General features: G+C 44.0%; 1 protein-coding gene across 1 annotated transcript in view; it reads left to right on the top strand.

Moving 5' to 3' along the window:
* Positions 1-23139, top strand: part of LOC131283141 (tyrosine-protein kinase Src42A) — a 72913-nt gene that overhangs the window by 2852 nt on the left and 46922 nt on the right. The window contains exon 2 of the mRNA XM_058312717.1: positions 7224-7318. Coding sequence (XP_058168700.1) covers positions 7224-7318 — 95 coding nt within the window. The remainder of the gene's footprint in view (positions 1-7223; positions 7319-23139) is intronic.

Genomic DNA, 23139 nt, shown 5'->3' with positions numbered 1-23139 from the left:
TGAAATAATGTGCCTTTTATCGGAAGTCCTGGTTGGTATTTTTTTTATCAATTAAAACTCTCACCGATTACGATGTCAAACATGAATCAGATAAAAAAAGACCCGGACGATAAGTTGATAGAATGTCTGCATCGCGTAAATTAGATAAGAAACATTATGTTCCGCAGCGTCACGAGATTTAATTGTGTAGGCTTTTAAAACTGCTTCAAACATTTTCGGGCGTGTGGTTCCTTCATTCATGCGAAATATCGTGACAACATATCGGAATAGACAAGCATTAAATTTCTTATTCTTTGTTTCGTCAAATAAAATTCGTCTTCTCAAAATGGTTACTAATGAATTGCAATCGTATCCGTCTCATGTTTGAAATCATTTCGTTCAACTGTTAGTATAACTTCAACACAGACCAAATTCGATACGAAAACCGTGGCTTCGTGATGTTTCCATACTGTTGGTCCATTTTCCGGCCGTAGATAGCGGAGACGGAAGGCGAGCAAGGGAGCAAAACAAAAAAAGAAACAGAAAACAAATTTGTATTGTTAGCGAATGCATCCGTGTCTTGGCATTATTATTTGTTGTCTCCGGCCGGGTTTGCGAGCGAACGAGTGTTGCGTGCATGACGAACCGTCCGCGATGAGGAACTGGGCCGTTGCGAAATAGTGCTTTGAAAAACGCGAAAAAACAGCAAAACACCCCGTTGCTGGAGCTGTCAAAATTATGGTCTGTGATTTTTTTTTTTTTGCAATAGGGTAGTTCCAGGTTTAGCTCACAGCAGCGGTCTGTTGCCTGTTGATTATTCTTTAGGATTATTTTAAACTATTTAAATCGTATTTTGTTGTACCAGTTAGTACATCTTGGTGATAGAACATTGTTTTCAGTGTTCGTTTGTATCAGTTTTGTATTTTTTAACGCTACTTTTATCTTTCTAGAGAGTTTTGTAACGATTACTTATGCTGTTTCTCATTCGCCGATTTGTATAACTCAGCAACAGCTCGACATTGCGGGGAAAGCATATTGAAGATACGCTGTAGTGCTTTATGGCGCAAACAATCAGGATAATCAGCTTCGGAGCGGGCAACAAAATGGCAAGATTGTTTGCAATCAGTGGCATCGTCAGTTTGTTTGAGACCATGAGCCGGCCATGATGATGGGTGCAACCCATCGACATAAGTTCGTAAACCGGAGTTGGGTTCTTCTTGGCTGGCCACAAATCACGTGCACACGTACACGATGCGCTGGCTGGTTGGTGTACCGTGCAATGAACCACAAGTATATTCGGTGGGGGAATCCGACGTGCGTGTGTTCAACCCACCGACCGAGTTTCTCTCCGGGGGGATGTTGGTGAAAGCATTCTGGGAAGAGACAAGACTCATGGTGACGCATTTTACTCACTTTTTGCTACTGTTGCTGTAAGACTTACGAGAAGAATGTTCGTTTTGATTTTTTTTTATGTGATTACAAGAAGTTGTATAAATTATACCAGCTTACCAGTTTAAGCTACTCTACGTATTTTTTACCAAAAAACAAAATGCTCGACTTGCTGGGGAAGCCAATAACATCACCATAGACATCGTAGCTCATAACTACCGCACTTCACCCGACAATGGTTTTGAAGAGCTAAGAAAGTTGGAAAAATAAAGCAGCAGCATTGGCCAGGAAGCGAAAGTTGTTCGCGCCACAGTGGGTGAGGAAAAGACGCCTTGCCGGGCGATTTGGTGCTCGTTGAACGGTGTGCGATGTCCTCCGACTGATCGTGCGGAAGAAAGCGGAAGGGCTCTCCGGACGATCGGCCGGCGCATGATTGACCGTTTCGTGGCCAATCCGTTTATCATCGCGCTTCGCTGATCCATCCGCCGCCCGGTCGAGAGATGATGGATTGAGGCTCCCTGGCTTACGGCTCACTGACTCGTTGATTGCTATGCTCCAGCATAGCATTTGGTGTGCTCTTCCGTGCGGCAAAAAACTTGCAACTGCATCACCACCACCACCACCACCACTACTACCACGAGCCTCGTTGATTAGATAATGGTGGTTGACGTTCAACGGTGATCTAAACTATGGCGGATCGCCGGCGCACGGACGTCATTGGCCGACATCGGAAGTGTCTTGATCGTCATTTTATGAAATGCTCATTAACTTTCTCCCCCGTTTACGTTGGTGGGTGCTTTTTTATTTTTACTTTTTCATGTAAATTTCTACATAAAAAAGGAAGTATTTATTATAGCGCTTTTGGTCGCATTTTTCCACGTTTTTTCGATAAACACCCCTGTCCCGTGATACGTCGCTTGTGCGGCGACATTGTTTTATTTGCAATGTTCTAGACACGGCGTAGAGGCTCGAACAAGACGAGGGCAAAGGGTTTTTTTATCTCCATCGTTCTAACTGATTGTGAATGAACGAACATTAAATATCTAATGGTGGGAAACAAAAGTTGACACGCGACGAACACAAAACTTCAACGTGTTTATATCATTGCCCTACTAACAACAGTAAACCGTTGAAAACGATAGGAAACTCGTCGCTAGTCGAAATCTACTCCGAACTCTAGATGGAAATAACCCATTCCTAGTCATGCTCGACAACGTGTCTAAGGTTAGAAAGGTTCGAGCTAGAGCTACTGATCTGTGAGGGATTATAATCCATTGCAAAACGTGACAATACGACAAATCCCTCCTGAATGTGGTAAGATTTTAGTCTGTCTTGAGTAAGTAATGTGAATGTTGATTTCGAAATCTTGCGAATAGATGAATAGACTCGAGTTGCTCGCGAATAGATAGATCGAGTTGATAAAAATAGTTACAAAGATATTTACGGTTTATTACGGCTTTGATGAACACAGTGAATAAGAACGTTAAATTAATCTCACATAATTCGTTGTCATTCCTTTTCTTATTAATTATTTTTAAATCTTTATTATTGATCAAATCTATAATTTCGTTTTTTGTTTTCGAATCATCAAACAACTAATAACTTAATCGCTTTTATATGGGGTTATGTGTCCTTTCTATGGTAATGTTTATTCAAAGCGTTACTTTGCTGTCGTAATCGCAATGTTTTGTACTATCTTCTTGCTTTTTCTTTTCGCTTATTATTTGACATTTTGCCGTCAAGCAAAACGTATTTTTCTCATAAGGTTGCGTATTTTCCCCCACGCTATAACCTTATCGGATCTATCATCCCGTAAGTCATGTCGGACGTCTCCGGGTTCTACACCGATTGCCGACGAACGTGAGAGAATGAGTCGAGTGACGTCTCGCGATGCAGCAGTCGCACTTCCGTCCAAACCGGACCCGTCCTTTTGTGGACCTACCCATATGGCTTCTTCCCCTCCCTCTGGCCCTTGTCCCTCATGGCCCCTCCCTGTTTTGGTCCCGGAAAGTAGTGACAGCATAATTATGCCGGCATCGATTGTGCCCAACCCTACGGCTTGGACTTTGCTACTTGTTCTCTCGCCGGATGTGCAACCTCGCCATCTTTGTGTAGGGTTAGCGGCACATCGTGGACACACATACACAACCATAGAAGGTGCACTGCAGCTATGCACTCAACCTGCCACGGTTCCACTTGTGGAGTGTAGTGGAGCATATGTTCCAGTGTGTTCGGTTGGGGTGTTTTGTTTTCCATGTTTCTTCCGTCCAATTATCACCGGAGCAATTTGATGAGTTTCTCCGCGTTTTGCATATAGAGCACACGGGAGTTGGTGGACGATGGGACCACGGGGGGGTTGTTTTGATCTTGCCTCTCCACTTAACCACGGATAAGCCATCATCATAGTCGCCATCTGACCTTACTATGCTCGGGAAGTCCGACAACGCGAATCCGAATCCAACGTCGACGAAGGGAACCGGTTTCATCCAAGACGTTCAATTGCCTCATCTCCGAACGGGGCGGCTTGTTTTCTGCACACGAATCCACTCACGTTATGCCGGTGTGATCTGTTCTGCGAATCATATCAATGCCATTTCTTTTCCGTTCCGATTTTGTGTTTTATTTATGCCATCCCAGGTGGGCTTCAGATTCCGTGCCTTGTTTGGCGGCGATGACGGGAACAACCTGCTCGCTGGAACATCGACGTCGAACCCGTTTCTTGTACTGCCATTTTGTATCGTTCACTTTACATGACTTCTCATACAACAACAGCGTGCGCTGCTCTTCTCGTGTGTGACAGTGGAAGAGCCGGAAGATAAGGTTTGGTTCAGTAAACAAGATTGCAAATTGTTTCACTCAAGAGTCGTTCGACGATCGGTTGGATAACCGATGTGATAGTGTTATTCACAATACAGGAAAAAAAATCATAAGTATGCTGCATACAAAACGTTGCCAAGAAAAAAAGGAAAACACGGGTTGGAAACAAAAGTTATTTACGGAAGAGACGAAGCAATCACTTCCATTGTACCCGTGGCATCAAACAAGCAATAAACCGCCAGAACACGATGTCCAACAGGAGGGAAAACGTTCCGGCAAAAGAACGAAACATCCCCCCACCGGACGGAAAATCACCCTTGTGGGTTGGCATAGTTCTCACGCCCGGAGGGCAGCCGATCCGGTGTGTTGTTGAATTGTTTTACAGCGCACTCCTTTGTGTCTGTTCGATGATAGTGTCCAGGGTGGCAAAGAAAAAAGGTTGAAATAAACAAATCGACGGGCGACACGGGGAATTTATGCACACACGTTCCGTTTGGGGCCAATGGTTGTGTTGTGTGCCTTCTAGGACGAGATGTACGTTAGCTCTTGGCGCTTTCCAACAATGCCTTTACGGTGCCAGAGGAGGAAGGGTGCGCTGGGTTCCATTCTATGCTGATGATAAAATGGTGCTGACCACTCATTCAAGGTCGGATGCCGGTTGACCTGGAGCATGTGTCCACCTACGCAACTTCCCGGAAGCCCCACTGAACCAGTCTCAAATGCTGGATTTTTACATCCTCCCTTGCAAAGGTTCTTTTAGATACACTTCGATACAGGGTTTGCTCTATGCCAGCAACAGCATAGTAACTGCCATTATGACTAGCTTTAGCGATGGAAACGATTTTTCCACAGAAGCTTACGTGTGCACACGTTCGTGGCGTTGGGTTTATCCGCAAGCTTGTTTGTGCAACTCTTCCTGCTACCACACGAGCCAGTGTGTACTTTTTTATTTGATTGAATTTATAGCTTCGCATCGTCCATGGCTCGTTGCCGATGGTTATGCAAAGTTGCATTTTTGTAGAATAAGTCCCATGATAGGTATTAATATCGAGCCCGGACGTGTTGGTCTATTTTAGAAGTCCATCAACGGTCCGGTCAACGGGTTGAATACTGCATGCCATCGAGTTTTATCCCTCACTATAGACAATTTTGGTTCATGTCTATTCCTTATGTATGGTTAAATACCAGCATTTTAAAATTATTTTATTTACGAAACGGTAATCGACTTAAAAATAATTATAATCATTCAGTAATATAAAATGCCGTGTAAGTCGTATCGAACAAACAATCGAATCAGTGTAATCGAATAAATTTTCCAAAATACCAGGCATTTTGATTTATATAAAGTTACAACTAGAGTTGTGTAATTCAGATTCAGATTCATGAATCTGAATGATTCTTTGCGTTTAAGCGATTAATGAATCTTCCGATTAGAGATTCATGAATCCCAAAGATACATCAACTAATGAAAAGTGATGGGCCAAAACAGGGTTGAGGGATCTCTCCTTTTTTTCGTCACATGATCCACGCCAATCACATTCGTGACGCCAATGACATTCGATGACATGATCCATGCGTTGGAGATTCGTGACAGATCCATGAAAGATTCATGAAGATTCATTAGCGTTTCGAATTAAGTTTTAATTTCGTTTCATTAAGGTTTGAAGATTCGAATCCCTAGAGATTAATGAATCCATCTGAATGAATCTTAGGTGAAAGACTCATACGAATGAATCTCGCTAAAAGATTCGTTAAGCACAACACTAGTTACTACGCATTGCGACTATTTACAGTTTCTTTTGATTAACGGATGTTTCCAAAATATTTGTCGTTTAATACCAATCATGGAATGCTTTATACAGTTTGGCCTCTTATACCAAACCCTTACTAATATGACAGAATGTGTGAAAGGTGTCCTTATCAATGGACCAAACTTAGCTGGATCTTTACTGCTGATTCACGGCTTTGTCAAATTTGTTATCTCTTGTTTGTGATCTTTCTTCGCACAATTAATGATTTTGTAAAAAGATACAATAACAGCGCAAAAGAGTACGCAATAGAGTGTAGCAATAGCGAACCGCCGTATGTTGCAACCTTGACCGAAAATGAAATCGAAATGGTTTGTTGTTTGCTTCCAAAATCCATAAACGGCCAGACGGTCCAGCAGCACGCGTTTTCCGCCGAATCAAAGCTTTTCCGCAACTCTGTGTGTTACAGTTGTTCAACAACCCGTCGACCCGTAACCGTGAGCGTAATTGAGGAGCTTGTTAGTTGTGAGCTATTTTTTTGTTGTTGTTTCTAAAGCTGGTGTAGGAAATGTCCGGGCGAGCCCTGGTCGATCATTATGAAGCGTTTATTATTATTTATCTAACCCCCACACCTTCGCTCGGTTTTGTGGTGTTGTGATTTTTTTTTCTTCGTGCCTCAGTCACGCACACGCTGAACGCGATTCTGTTCACGTTCCACCCCGTACGAGAACCGTAAACGCAACCACCACGACCACCGTCAGCGCGTCAACAAGTGCCGACTTCCGGTTCGCGAAAAGATAGTGCGGCCAAAGTAGTGACCCATAAGTGGTGGTTTCGTGGAACACCGTCGAGCAAAGGTCTCGCTGCTCTCCACCACAGTAACACGACAAACCCGCAAGTGCATTCACTTCAAACCGGTGGTGGAAATACAGTTTCGTTTGTTCTTTTTCGTTCCCAAACGCCAGAGAATGGCGTCTATTTATTTCGGTGCTTCGATTTCGTTCGTGGTGCCCTCCTCGGCCTTGTCCTCCGCTGGTTCAGCGAGAGATCAGCGCGCTGATGGACCGTTTTCCACCCCCCCACCGGGGTTTTCCGCACAATTAATCGCCGGAGAGAATCGACGTAAGCGAGGGCCGGAGAGAATGAAGTTAACGTTCTAATTGCCGGAATGTCAATCGCTCAAGCCTGCCGTAGACGAAAATCGATTTCCAAGCTACTGAGCTACTGCTCGTTTGTAAAAGGTTTCTAATTTTGGTTTCTTTTTTTTTCTTCTCTACTACACACATACAGGGAGACTGGTGGCTGGCGCGGAGTAAAAAGACCAGACAGGAAGGCTACATTCCGTCAAATTACGTTGCCAAATTGAAATCCATCGAAGCTGAACCGTAAGTATTGAAACTTCATGATTTTCCCCGTCGTTTATTTATATCTGGTAACATTAAATTCTTCGTCTGTTCGATTGCAATCCATTCCATAACCGGTTACCTTCGTTGCACATAACTAACGCGCGATGTCGTTTGTACGATAACGATGATTGATCTTCACCTTTAATCGATTCACCAATTTCAGTGGACGCACCGCGCACCGTGTATGCATTATTCATCCTTTTAGATGTTGTTAACGTCCTGCGCATTTGTGCCATCACTTAAATTGATGCTGCTATACCGTTACCCGTCCGTCGTAAACGATATAGTCCAAGTTTTCCACCCCGAAAAACGGCATTTGCTGGAGGAAAGTGGTTTAGGCCTCTAATCCTCATTTATCAATCACGCTCCGATAACGCGCTGATGCTTATGATTTTTACGACGCAAACCGCCTACCTTTCGCAACACCCTCGGTTCATGGCCACCCCCATTGGGTGGGGATGAAAATTTGTTCATCATTTGGAGTGGTTTGTGATTTTTTTTTTCTATACCAGAGATTTTCCTTCGCTTCGGCATATGCAGTTGATTCAAAGGGATGGATCTACGTTTGTTTTTTGCATTTGTTAAATATGTGCAACCATTTGTTTCAAGTGTGTACTACAACTACACGCCGTCGGTTCACGCTCGAAAACAAATTTGCTCAACTCCCTCCCAAACTCACCAAGAAGAGCACTTTCTCATCGGAGCCGGCGCACGAAATCCGTGTGGAAAGCTCGAAAGTGCTGGAATTTGGAATGTTTCCCTTGAACGGGAGGGTGGTTGTATTGGTGCGGGTGCTAGGAGGGTATGTCGTAAAACTGAAACTCGACCCGTTGGAAAAACTACACATTCCAACCGCACGGCGAGGAAAAATCCCCCATCCACCGGCGGGGCTACGAAACAAGATGCGCAACGACGACCCGCGCGCCGCGATGATGAAAACCGAGTGAACCACGACGGTTCTGCCGCTTTAATCTCTCGGGCGGGGCGGGCGTGTCTTGGCCGTGGCCATTTGTTGTTCGCGCTCCGTGCATCTGCTCCACTGCAAAGTGGAGCAAACGAGATGCGGCTGCTTCTAAATGAAAACGCAACAGCCGCCGCCGCATATTTTATGGTAGCGAGATGAAGTCTTAAAGATGCGATCCTCCCGCTGCCACAAAACAAGGTGCCACTGTTTTCCCCTCTGCCCCGGGGGAAAAAGTAAAATATCTACCCCACTATCTTGATACCGACGTGCACATTTTGGTCAACATGAAAATGTGAAAGGAAAACCTTCTCCTTCGCCACGCGTTGACCGTGGAGTTGTAATAAGTTTAACATAAAATTTTAAACAAAAATAACCATACCAGATGATTGTTGTGTGCCGCCCAGACGGTGGTTTTTATGTATGCTTCAACCGTCAAAAGAAAGAAAATAAAAACGAAAACCCCAAAGCCCCAGACAAACAAACAACTAAATATGCAACGAGTGAAATTTCCATGACGGTTTTGGAGTTGGCCAATTACTTTGGAAAGCGAGAAGAAAACTGTGCACACAGCAGGAGGGAAAACCATTTTCGACGCTTGGTTAAAGCTTTCGCCCGGTCCTTTTTTAATGCACCCGTTGGTTTTTGGTTGTCTGAGGAAGGGACAGAGAAGGAAAATCCCAACCCCCGGGAAGGATGCACCACCGGGAGTTTTGCGCTGGAAGAGAAGGGTTGTTTTAACAAGCGCAGGCTATTGACACTATCGTAGATGAATAATTAATTTTTCGATTTCGCAGCTGAAGAAAAAGTCGTTCATGAACCCAAGATGGGGTCATAAACACAATCAAAAATGTATACTGGGTTGTGTTGTTAGTCTTCTTAGGAATGTAGAAAGGTTCGCTTGTTTAAAGAATAAGTACAGAAATATGCCAAATGAATTATCTGCAAATGGTATTAAAATATTGATTCAAATGTTCAACAAATGGGTGTAAACGAGTGTCATGTTTTTTTTGACACCTTCACTGATGAGTTTAACATTGCATTTTGGTATATAATTTTCGTGTACTTTCCTCCCCGTTTCCATCGCGCTTTTTTCCTTTTGAAGTGGCGGCGAAAAAGTGAAAATTACATTGCAAGCTACCCCCGTTTTCCACCGCTACCAACTGACACTTTGCAGTGAATGGAGCAGAAGAGCCTTTGCAGGAAAAAAAAAATATGAATAAACGCAGAAAAGCGAGGAATGAAAGCGAGAGCACTCCGCCAGCAGATGAGCGGAAAAAACCATTCCGCATAAAAGAAGCAGTCCGAGGAAGTGCATCGTCATGGGAGCATGGGAAAATGCTTGAGGTTTTTTTTCGGGTTGCATTCACTTTTCTTTCTTCTGTTATTTTTGGACTTGATTTCCGTCCACCGGTTTTATTGCTGCTTTTGTTTAGTTTGTTAAAACCTCAAATTTTGACGAACTTTTCTTGCATTTAAAGCTTGACTAAAATGTTTCCGGAAATGTTATTCATCATTATTTGCAGGTAATAGATAAGATGGATAAGGGTTGTATTACAATGTATCATATTATTGACTTTGAATAATGCGAACCGTACCAGTATCTGTTCAACGGTGATTGCAATCAATGTCAGTTGATGAATGAAGATATAAATCGAGTGTGAGTAACATGCAAAAAAAAAAAAAAAATCACACACAAGCTATGAAAACAGGTTTCTCGGCGAGATTGACTCACGATAGCCGGCCACGCACTTGAGGATCGAGCTGCGATCGGATTTGTGGAAACTATTTTTGAACGTTCCTCGATAAATTAACAGCAAACCTAGCGGCTGCAACAACAGGAACGAAAACGGTTTTCGGTTTCTTCGGAATTAGAAACGGAACGGAAGCATCAATGCCAAAGATGTTTACTTACTCTCGCACAGCATTGGAATGGATTAGCTCGTTTGGAAATTTGCTGAAATATGTTCTTGGCCAAGAAGAACCACAAACTGTACGACGGATGCGCTAACTGCCGAACAGTTAATCTAATCGATACCGTTAGGTTAGTTGATTAAAACTATTCATTCAAATTTGAGGCAAACATGAATCAAATGGAAAAGCTATCCAGGTTTTGTTCATTTCTTTGGCTTATTTTTAAAATGTTGCTTTCCATCATCTTTCGCGTGAAAGATGGAGGTATTGGATTTGCTTGATTAACGTTTCATTCGTATATTGAGTAAATTGAACGTCTCATGTTGCTTAATATTCAAACATTCATTCATCGTTCACTTCCGTTCCGTTTCGATCATATTATCTCCTGCTCCGTAGCGCATGTAGTTCACAGCGCCAATTTCATGTTTCATGAGTCTCCCTGCAGAAACTTGCATTTCACTCCTGCCGACTCATTTCTTTTTTTGCCAATGCATCAAATACACCCTGCAGCGTGTGATGGAATAATCGACTACGTTTTGCAATATTCATTCAACTCGCTCGGTGCACCGATTTTTCATTTAAGTATGCATGCCTCTAGGCACGTCCTTTGTGGTCATCCAATCGGAAAACACTAGCGCTCGCATCCAATTTATGCTACCATTGAAACCTTGCGCCACTCACTTCCCTATACGATGTTTGATGCTTTGTATATAATACTATCTCCAAGAGGCTAGCGACAAATATAGGCTATTTCACGAATTTCACGAAAACTTCTAGACATGTTCAGAGGATTGACTATGTACACAAAGGGGAAAAAAATCTTGTAAGCTCTTAACGGGAAGGCATGACCAAAACGTCGTTGCATAATACATTTGTTTAATTATTTCGTAGGATACTAGGTGAGGTATATTGTTGTTAAAATAATTTTGATTGCTTATTAATAGTTCAACTGTTGTTGATGTGTGACAAACGAAGTAAAACGATTACTTAAAACTTATGCAATGTTTAAAAGACACGGAATCGTATCATGCAGATCATAGCTCCTTGTTGGCATGTTCCCGCAGGGGGTTGAGTAGACAATAAACGTAACCTTCGACTGCTTGACCATTACATTCTCCGGCAACACCGTGATCCCCAGGGACATTATCTAAAAACAAAAACAAAAATTAATACACTAAGTTAACACACACTCCACGAGACGCTGATGTCTCCTCTAAAGGACCTGGAACGATTTACTTAAAGAAGGAAAAACAAGTCTCTATTGGTACAAGTTTTTAAAAACTTTAAAAAAAACGAGAGCAAAGGAAACCGTTGAAACTAAGCCGAAAACATCATGCAAAAGTTTATTTCAAAAATTCAAAATATCTCGCTATACCAGTGCCATCTGTATATCAAAATGCGAAGTAGATAAACGCCGTGAGGTAGGCAAATTACAGCACACGTATATCAAATCTTTAAACGAACGTTGATATTAAATCAGCTGGAAGCATATTTGTTTTGCCGTATCTAGCTATGGTACATAGGAATTGTTGTACGTTTTTATGTTGTAATTTTGAACATGACAGACACTCTCTCAAATTCACTATCTCTCATTGTCTAGGTTATTCGAACATTTCATTTAACATACTCTGTTGCTTTTACATGATGGGTACAGTGTCGCTTGTTTTTATCATCAAATGGTGCGCTTTCAATTCACGTGAGACATTTGAGGTGCTCACCTTTATCGCAGGATAATTGTAAATTCATGTTGCATCCTCCATTTCAGAAGCTTTGAGGTCCTTAAGAATCATCCTTTACCGCTGTCGATGGCCTCTTCTTCCTATTTCGACAGATAACGACCAAAAACCTTTTGACCTCAAGGCCCTTTTCGCTTTCTTGTGGTTGCGCAATAAAATGCTCAACATGACCGGCCTTTACGACCTTTCTCTCGGTCACGAACAAAAACCGTTACCAACTCCCTTCGGCTCTGCTTCCATTTTCACTGCCAAGGGCAGCGTGTCCTCCGCGAGTAGCTTGCAGCCCAGCCCGGCCCCGGGTGTGTTGAGCGGTGACGAACGGCTTGTAGCAAGGACCGAGGGCCCTTCCAAGTGTTGCCCTCCCCGACTTGGGGCTACCATTCTCGCCATTCAGCCGGTCGACCTTTTACCGTGCCGGCATCATTTCGGTGCGAGGATTACGATGGCGACGAAACCACTCTCGAAATGTAAAAAGACGATGGTTGGAGTTGGTCCTCGTGGCTCGCTCGCTCGTCGTCTCAGGTCACGCCAATAGCCGCGGCCCTGAAGTCGGTCAACGCCGCTCCGCGGAGATCAATCAGCATGATTGGGGATTTCGAGTCAGCTGACGATGGCGTGAAGGAGGTTGCCTCGTTGAGGCTGTGAACGGTGTAACGAGTCCCGAGGGGGTACTCCGTAGTAATAGGGTTTTCCAATTCCACTGTTTTATGTACGACACACTTCGCTCGGTAAGAATGAACTTGTTTAAAGGGAAACGTGAGATTATCCCTTCTTCAGATAAGAGAACGAACAGGAGAGAAAAGGTTTAATATACAATGACACTTTAAAGTGTGTTGAAAGAAAAATTAAACAGAGTATTTAGTTCAGAATAAACGACTTACCATGTTTCATATGTCAAATTTTGTTTTGATATACTTAAATGTCGTTATGTTGTTGTGGGATTCACATTTTGGGCCCAAAACTCGGCTGTCCTTATTTAGCTGAATCGGCATTCCACTCCCGTCCCGACCCGACGCGATTCGGCGTCCTTGCGGCTATCGGAAAACAAATGGTACCGTCCATTTTTAATTTCTTTAGCAATGGCCCGCAAAGCACCTTCCGCGCGCTCGAACCAATGGCAAAATAAAGCAAAACCAATCGAATCGCTTCTTCCGGCGCACGTACGCACACATTGCTTCGCGTGTTGTCGTCTTCATCAAACTGCCGGATTGTTCGTTTTCGAACTTTCGATGTCAACACGAATATCCTGCGTGCCGTGCATTTACACTGGTGGTTCTAGGAGTTCGAGCAGTTCAGGGCTAGGTGGTGCCTCCAGCTGGTGGCGTGATTCCAGCTTCACCACTCTGTGGTGTGTGTGCATGTGTCCGAAATCTGTGTCCGAAAGTAACTCCCAACATCGCCGTTACCGAACAAACAATGTAACGCCCGTTACAGCCAATTTGCATTCCAATCGCGGGTGGTTGTTTGGTTGTTTTGGACGGTTTGTTTATTGATCGCTTTGTTTGTGATATAATGAACTTATGCGTCGAAGCGTGCGGCGTGTAGGCACTCCCTCCGCAGTGTGTGGAGGGTGTCCTGAATGCCCACCGATGCTTTGCTTGCTTGCGTTCTTCACTGCTTCGTCGTCTCAGTTCCGGTGTTTGCTGGCGGTGAATATATTCTTCTTCGGTGCGCACGCGAGTGGAGTCGCTCGTTGGGGTCACTGTTGACCTTCCCGGCCCCCCGCGGACACCACCGTGGTGCGCTACGTGCAGCAACGCGAATGTCACGACATCGACCGCAGTTGGAGTAGTGGTGGTGGTGTGCGGCAGAGCAGAGTTGGTTTTGGCATTCAGTCGGCAGACGTCGTCGACGAGCATTCCGGATGGGAACACGATCGATAATTGTGATTGCAATTCAATCGTGCCGCTGAACGGAGATGCGGTGATTTTTTTCACAATTTATTTTGCTTCCGGTCCTGGGAACGACCGGAGTTCGATTCGGTTCTCATCTCGCCACGGCACAACAGACGGACAGCGTTCTTACACCAGCGTCAGAGATAGTTCGTTCGTCTAGGATATAAATTAATTATGGTACTGTTCACCCACCTACCCTTCAAACTTCTTGTCCACGGTAAATCCACCAAGGCCTTCGACCCTTTTTTACGCTCACACCTGCAGACACCCGCTTTTCGCTCGGCGGCCATTTTATTATTGATACGGCAAATTTAACGGTACCTTCAGTCGGTTGCCGAATTTTGCAAGCACCACCGACCATTTTCATATTTCGAGGTTAACCATCCCGGGGGGAGGGCGAGATGTGTGATCAGCGAGCGTGAGTTTGCGATATGCTGACCGACCGTATGATTTGTCTTCGAATAGGCGCCCTCCGACGATGGCGTCGTATCGGCATTTATGGGGCGTTACGGACATTTCGGGCCTAATGGACCCGCCAGCGAGAGAGTCGAGCCGGCCGGGTTGTGGTTTGTTTGGTTCAACGATTTGAAACCCCTTTTTGAACGTCGGTGAGGAATTGGTGTAGAATGTTTTCAGAAACGTTCCAAGTGAAACTCGTTCCATGCTGCTGGTTAATTTAAATGAAAAGCACACACACACATTCGGTCCAACCAATCTAACGTCGGCTTCCGTTTGGCCTATTGCTTGCTGCCAAACGTCAGTGCTCGACGATGCAACTCGGTCTGTAAACATCATTAGAACGCGGGGTTTTGCGCACATCCAGCCATCTGTTAGCTTACATTATCATAATTAAAATTATTCGCCAACCCTGGACGCTTTAATCCCGCGTCCGCCAGGGGGGAGAAGAGGGCACAACCTCTTAATTGATTCGTTTATAATTCGGCCTCGTCGCACCGTGGTGCAACTCTCTTCCTAGTGGACACAATTGTATAAATATTTTTAAGCTGGAACTTGCACGAGAAAACGTTCCACCCGACCCGTCAACCGTCGATGCCAATGTTTTCGATGGCTTTCGGTGCCGATCGTCGGTGCAAATGCAAATATTTGTCCTTCACTTTGCTGCAAATGTAATGTGTTCAATATTTTTTCATACGTTTCATCTTTAACATTGAAACTGGCCTGCCCTACCGGTTGCGAGGGGTTTACATTTGCATTCTCTTTTCATTGCACAAGACGTGAAAACTGTTGTTGATCTTTCATGAGATCTTTTCAGAAGTTATCGTAAACATTGGCAAATAACCGTGCAACCGTTTGTTGTTGTGTCGTTTTCCGAAATGGTACGAACGGTTCCTGTGTTATGTTGTGTTTTTATTATTTTCCCCCATTTTATTTATCATAACACAATTGACATGACAATAATAATAGTTCAGCATTGTAGCGCTGGTTAATTATTTCCGGATCAGAAATTAATATAATTATTGAAAGTTTACTTCAGTTGAATGAATCCTTGTGCAAACACGCACACATCTATCGTTCCCTGTGATTGGGTGCAACATGAAGAAATCTCAGGCGTCGCACATGTGCAATCAATAAATTACAGACTTGCGCGAAGAAAAAGGGAATCGTCGCGTCTTGCGAGCCGATCGTTTGCCGGCGATAACAAGGATCGGTACGTTTTCTTCTGGAACCTCCTCCCTTCGCTGTGCAACGGCATGGTGTGTATGGTATGGCTGTGTTTGTTTGAGTTCAATTAAATTGCAATCTCATCCTTGACGACGACCTCCAGCCACTGGCCTCTTATTCCTCTTTCGCCAGACCGTAATGCACGGTATGTTTCTATCGACCCGCCGAGACCAGACAACCACCCCTCCTCCTCCACCACCTCTTGCGGGGTGCCATCAGGGCGAAACGATTTGTCGCGAGTAACGGCTCCATCTGCCCCCCTGCCATCGATGACGACGAGCGGGGGAGAGAGAGAGCGAGATTGCAAGCAGCTGAGTGAAACATTTTAATTGAAATCAATTCTCGAAACACCACGGGATGCACTCTCCAGGTGCTCGGGGCGTGATACATCGGTCTTGGATGTTTCTTCTTCGTGTTGTTGCTCAAGGATTTCGAAGGGGTAGCCGTCTCCGGAACACGGCCGGTCGAGAGACGTGGTGGTAAATTCTTGCGATTAATTGCTTTCGCGCCATTTGCGCAGACGGCGACAAGATATCACGCTTTTTCCCTGGAAGGTGTACTTTTATGCGATAGCCTCGACGAGCCCGGGAGTCGGTTAGCCGCTCGCTCGGATCGATAAACTTTATGGCATCTAGTCGCCACAACCACATACGGTCTTTTCTCGTGTAGGAGAGAACGGCATTTTCCCTCGTTTTGTTTTTGCTTTCTTTTTCGTAGCCACGAAGAGAAGGATGATGGATGGTGAAGGATTCATTTAATGTGTCTCCGCAGTGTTTAAAAGTGCTTTTACTATAATTTTATTTATGAAACGTCCGTGATTGCCGTTTAATGAATATTTTGACTTCTGTACAATCTTCTGCTTTTCAGTAGAACTGCAGTTTACTTCTTATTTATGTTTTTGTATGGACTGTTTTCAGTACTTTTAATTTGGGTCAGCTTGTTAAAATATGAAGAAAGGACATTTGCGTTGCAATTTCCCACATTCTATAAACGGTTCATTTTTCCGTTTTTTTTTTTAATGACACCAAGTTATCTTTATACAGTCCCTTCTCGCTCTTTCCCCCCTTTTCTAGAAGTGTTCTTTTCATGTAGAGCCCCCCTTTTGGTGGTTAGAAAAAACGAGGGTTCGCCCTGATTAACGACCTCATTATTCACGTTGCACGGCAAAAAGGATAGGGAATGTTGACATCCGAAGAAAATCCTTTCCAAGCCAAGTGAACTGAAGTGCATCTTTTCCTTCATACTGTCGCTTGTTAGGATGATTTGCTAGATTTTCAAGTGGTGCCAACGTTCGCTCAGGTGGTTTCACAATAACAATAATGGCGGTTTTTCTCTCATAAAACAACGTGTTCTATCGTATAGGCGTATCAAATCTGTGTTTGATTTTGCTTTGGAGGAACATATTCGCTTTAAACAGGTGTTCTACTTTTTTTTCAAAGATACAACAAGATGGCTGCATTAGTCATCGAAGGTTTTGCCTTTGACAGTTCTTATTTTTACTTTCCAATATAAAGTTACTTTATATTTAATGGGTTATATATATTTTCGGTTTTAATCAAATCGTTTATGTCAAAAGTCGATTAAAATTTTAATTACCTTTTTTTTGGCTCGTTAGATTCGCTCGCTGCATCCAATGACTGATTGATTGTCTTATGCAATCCGCAGCAAACGCAAGACAAATCATTCCCCCCTTTAAGCCTGGTTCCTCCACACCGTTCATTAGATGCGGTTCCGATGTAATGCAATAATCATTTGCTCCTCGTTGCCATCGAAGAGGGATTTGTTAATATCGGCGATGGTATTTGCTTGCCGGCTGTTCATCCCCAGCGGATGGTGAATGCACTGTCATTATCGTCATCACATCGCTTCGACCCACGCGACAATCGAGAAGTGCATTGAACGGCCAGAAGCTGTTCGCGAAACAAGTGCGCCATCGATCAGAATCGGCGATGACGAGTTGCTAATGATCAATCAATTAAATATTATGGCAAATCGCGCCTCGGCAGATGCCCTTTTCCGTCAGCTTCGCGAGAATACCACCCATCGCGAGTAAGTGAGAATCGATCAATCTTACCTACTGTATGTTTCTATTGTGCGCCTCTTCGATTAAAGGCGAAAGAAGAAGGTGCGTTTATGGGGGTAATGTAATGCACTGGTGGGGATTTCCCCCGGTGGGCAAAATTGATACCGAGTATTTCTAGAAACTTCTACCAGTAGGTCGGATCAATTCTACTTTTCTTGTCATCGCGTCCTTCCACTTTAAACTCGTCTTTTGGTTTGTCTCCCGCAGTTCCTCTGTCCTCTCTATTTGGACAGTTGGAATCGGGTTGGCGGGATGTTGGAAAATACGTAAAACAAGACGCTGGTCGTGTTTTGTTTTTTCACCCTTTTGCCAAATGTCTTCCAAAACTGAGCTTTCCGTTTCGCCTCGAGGGAACCGCGAGCGCAAATAAACGTACAAGCGAGGTAGTTGTACTTGTGTAGCTGGCTTTTATCGCGAGCTATACTGCCGGATACGTTGTAGGGCGCGGGTGCCGTGGTGTTTTTCTCGTGACGTCCTCGAACTGGGTGGGATGTACTACCTTCTTAAAGGCTGAATTGTTTGCTCAACTGATCGATAAATGATAAATTTCGTACCTAACAGCGTTAATAACTCACTATTGTGTCCGATGGATTGATACGTTATGGTGGTTGATATATTCTTTATTGCAGGGTAGATCGAGATGTAAGAATTTGTATGTTTTATTCACCCTACATATAACCATATAAATTGCTGGTTCTGTTATCAATATGGATTGTATGCCGCGTGTTGCTTGAGGGACTTGTTGGAATGCAATCCTTGAGGGACTTGTCGATGCCGGTTGAATGTCATTAGCATGAATGCATGACTTGATCGTAACCATAACCTATCTTCAGGAACTTGCCTATTATTCACAGGATGTTTGCTTAATTTTTAAGTAACGTATAGTTGACTGAAATTTCCTTTTCCATACTTTATAAACATTGAAAAGGGGTCTCGTGTTCATGAAACTTTTATATGACTGTAGAATTATCGTGTGACAATTATGAGCAAATGAATGTCAAACCGATTATCGTTACAAAAGCGTACGAGTTACTAGTTATTAATTTGCGCCACGACCATGGTTACACTAGATCCTAGGGCCGTCTAGGTTGAATAAACAAGCGATAGGTGATGCCGAGTGATTTATAAAATTAGATTTAATTAGATTCTCCCGGAGCAGAATCCTTCTAATGATACATTTCTCGCAGTTTTCCATCCAAATTGAATGACCTTCGTGATGTTTTTTCTCCTAATACGCTCGCGGCTACGAATCTTGTCAATGCAAACGGCGGAGCCACGGTTTCTTAGAATCAATTGGGAATTCCCAACCGCCAGATGAACACAGGTGACTTTATGACACACTTTCCACCCGGTCCACCCAGATTGAGGGCGCGGCCAGATGTGTGTGAGTTCATTTTCATTTCATCCGCCCCGGAATCTCTGAACCAACAGGATGCGGTTCGAATTAGCACGTTGGTGCACACCCCAATGAGCATGGTTTGGGAAAATGAATTGGGTCAGTCCGTATCTGCGGCGCAATAAATCTACAATTTATGATTTAATTGTTTGATGCTAATTAAAACATCGTTCTCCCCGATGAAAGACACAAGGAACAAATTGTTAGAGAAGGAAGTGACACTAACGGTGTTGACAAAAGGCGTTCGTAAAGACAAATACTAGTGATCTAGAGTTGAGAGTTAAATGGTTAAAAAACAGCCATTCTTTCGCGATCACCTGATCGCTAGCGTGTTATCTCGAAATTCGAAATATTCCTCGTACGTGCCTACGGAGAAGAATTTCTCTATGCCCGGACCTCGCGATTTACAGACAATCCATAAAAACTGTTTTTGCTTTGCATATTTCCGTTTGCGCTCCGTCCGCTGCGATGCTTCGAATGATTCATTGGCCGTCAGCGGTTGTTTGCGTTTGCTCCTATTGTTGAGTTGAGTTTTGGAACTACCTATTTGTGTTCGTCAACAGTACGGCGGTAGAAGAAGGAAGCCGATAGAGTAGAGCATTGTGTGGAGCAGCATAAAAATGGAACGTTTGAATGAGTAACAGGCAACCGGGTAGAATCGATTGGAATAACTACAATCCCTCATTTTTGCATGATCGCGTGCGTGCTCATTAGGGAAGTTTTTTTCCCTCCCTAACCCAACGGCTTACCAGTTAGCTCGTTTGGCTCGCTCATGCTATTACTCATTCCGATCGCCTAGATGACATTGAAAAGGTAACGGAAGATCGAAGCATATAATAGATGTTTTTTACCGCTTTTCCCAAAGCAATACGATGAGGCGAGTTCGGTTGAACGGTACGGAGGTTCCATTTTTTAACCTTACCCTCTGTACAAACATCCCTTGGCTTATTGCCGAAAAAAAGTGACCAATGTACATCGCAGCCCGGCAATGCTCCAGGTCTGCAAACATCTTCTCGGCAGCGGCGTCTGCGACGAAGTTGTGATTTCGTCCGCCATTTTCGTATCACGCGGCTCCAGATTGGCGGCACGCGCTGGATTACGTGTGTTTGTGTCAAAAAAATAATACATGGTCGTACATGATCGAAGCACTTTTCATGGAACGGTGTTCTTACGATTGAAACGCTATTTTCTATTACGCAATTTAAAGCACATTCGATCGTTCGTTAAAGCTTGTATGTTTAAATGAAGCGTTTAACAAGAAGGTAACATTTGCAGACGTCTAGAAATGTTTCACTTGGCATTTAACACCCATCCCATCATACCGACTCGACTCATACTCTGCCGCTGAACTCGTTATCTCATTTCTAACGCTAATTGAGCTGTCGAGCAGGGTTTAAATTGATATCATGGAGGCAACAACGCTGGGAAAGTCTATAACATTAGACAGAGGGAAAAGGGGACCAGGAGGAAAAGGACAGCTGGACAGTCGTCTGTGGCATTAAAAAGCTCCATCGTTTTCCCCCCGCGTTGGTTCGGTATGCGATTATGTGTAGAGGATATTTTTCCAGCATCATTCCTCCGCCTAATGCTTCTATGTCTCTTCCGTGACGGCACGCGGAGCGGTCAATGTCGTCGGAGGCATCTGTATATATCGTGAGCCGGGTGCACACATTGGCGAGTGTGACGATGCATACCGATGTCAATGACATCATTCCAAGGAGCAGCAGTCGTGCTTGCGACTGTTCGTCGTGCTTCACCCACATCAGTCGTTCAGAAATATTACAATATCCTGGTCGGGTTTGATCCACGAGCGTAATACGATGAAACAAATGTGATCGATTAGGAAAAGGAGTGCCTCTATACAATCTTAATTCAATTTAAAACATGTTCTGGTTCATGGAATGACATTTAGATAATTTGTTGCACAAAAAAATTGTCAATAGGCAGTAACATTGGCATAAAAATACAAAAGGCAAATCATATAGATGACAATATAATATTTAATTAATTATGCTATCCAAATTATTGTATGCACATGTTTAATATATTTTTTTCTATTCTTTTCAGGTAAGTTTTGCATGTTTTGCCTAGCGAGCTCTGCTTTATAAACATAAATAAGGCATGAAAGTTGGGTAAGCGAAAAATGGTGGTCATTGTATACCTAAATGTTTTGATATTCGAACAATTGATTTTCCTTTACCATTATCGGTTTCAAACATTCTGGATATGGATCTTTTTATTCGTTTATTTTCTATGGAGCATAAAACTGAACCCACTTCCACGATTACTTAACTGCCGAGAAGGGTGACCTTAGGGTCCTCATGATCGCCCTTCCCCGCGGCGGGGGGAGTGAAAGGAAGCAAGACGAAACTGCAGTGAAACTGAGAAGCATATCGTACTAGCTTTTGCTTGTAATGCATAAAAGGTTGTGTGAATTTTTCACGCGTCCTTCAGCGTGCAATGTGCATCTTCGGTGACGTCGTTCACCGCGGGCTGATCGTTTGAAAGCTCCTTGAGAAGCTTTCGTGAGCAATATGTAACGTGAGAGAGAGAGAACTAAGAGAGGGAGAGTTTCAAAGAGCATGAGCATAGAATCTCTCAAGTTTGTTCTATTTGAAGGCGTTTACAAGAGAGCATGTCGAACCAAATATCAGTCGTTTCTCAACGAGGATCAACCTGCACCTCCATATCTGAGAAAGCTCTCTCAACGATCGCTCTGGTATTCTCTCGCCATAGCTATGTTGCTCTCGCGAAAGCCAACTGCGGCTATGATCGTACGAGCGATGCTCCATGCGCCGTCAGTCAGTTTCGGAGGCGCGTTCAGTGAAGACGTATGTCGTCTGCGTCGCGACAGTTCTACGGTTTTTCCAAACTTCAAGTTCTTCACCCCCGTTTCTGTGTAGCTTTTCCTACGCTAGCTTTCCACCCGAGTTAACCCCTCGGCGAGGCAATTTGCCCTTCTTTTCTTCATCGAGTGCACGCGTGCGAGTCGCCGACGGTTTCAGCGTTAGTGTTCTGTTTTTCGTTACAATTTAATAATCAAAAAATTATCTCCCGCGTGTTCGTACCGTCCCTTCGGTTCGTACCGTCGTCCGTGTCGCTGGGCCTGCTTTCGCATAAAAGCATTGCCATTGCACTACGGCCTCCCTTCTCCTCTCCACATTCCCGCCCGTCGTTCTCGCCGCCCAACCGCCCGGCCGCCCCCCCTGGGGGCATGTTTTGTGAGTTGCGCGCGTGTACGTGTACCTTTTAGCAGCCATTTTCCACCGATGTGTTTGTGAACCGCCGCCATTTTTCACCACTCCGCTTTCCACGGACGCGGAGTGACACAGTGTGTTGGAGTGAACCAATAGTGCCGTTTTGTGCATCTCCACATCTCCATGCCGTCCGCGTAGCCTACGTGCCTTCTACCTGCGTGCCGCTGTGTTTTGTGTTGGTGTGCAGATATTTACAACATTTGATACTTTTTGCGCGAGGTTGTTGGACGTGAAAAATGAAGAAGCTCCGCGGGAGGAAAATAAAAATGACGACCAATCCTCCAGGTCCAGTTTGATGGCACAGTGAACCTAATGGCCATCTGTAACACGACGTCTACCACCCGGTACAGCGAACTCTCGGTGCAGGGACCAATCAAAATCGAAATTGCCAAACAAAAGACTTCAGGCGACGAACCCCCGCGTTGCGTTACTACCAAACATGTTTGGAAAAGGGTGGAAAACGAGAGGCGGAAAAGAAATTTCAATTCGTAATGCTTGGTTGATTTGCTTTTGTGTGCTGTTTTGTAAAGTTCAGTCCATACGTGCTTGGGGTGGTTTGATTTTTTGACGTTCCTATGTTGACATGCGCACGGTGGGAGAATAAAATTATGTGGCGTATTTAGTGCGATAAATTATTGTACCACATGATGTAATTTTACACGAAATATGAGATGTAAAAGTTTCTCTTTTTTATGGTGTTTGTCCCAGACGTTCAGTTTCGTTTGCCGACAGAAACTCCACCATCTAAACACCGTTTCTGAAGTGCGAAAAATGAACACACCCCTCAATATTCATACATAATTCATCGCTCTTCAGCAGCGATTCTACCACCAACCAATTCTGGTTGTACTGAACAGCAGGGCTTCTGCTGTCGA

Source organism: Anopheles ziemanni, chromosome 2 (assembly GCF_943734765.1).
Source record: "Anopheles ziemanni chromosome 2, idAnoZiCoDA_A2_x.2, whole genome shotgun sequence".
Taxonomy (NCBI): Eukaryota; Metazoa; Arthropoda; class Insecta; order Diptera; family Culicidae; genus Anopheles; species Anopheles ziemanni.
Note: the sequence above shows the minus strand (reverse complement) of the source record. Positions and strands in the feature narration are given on the sequence as shown.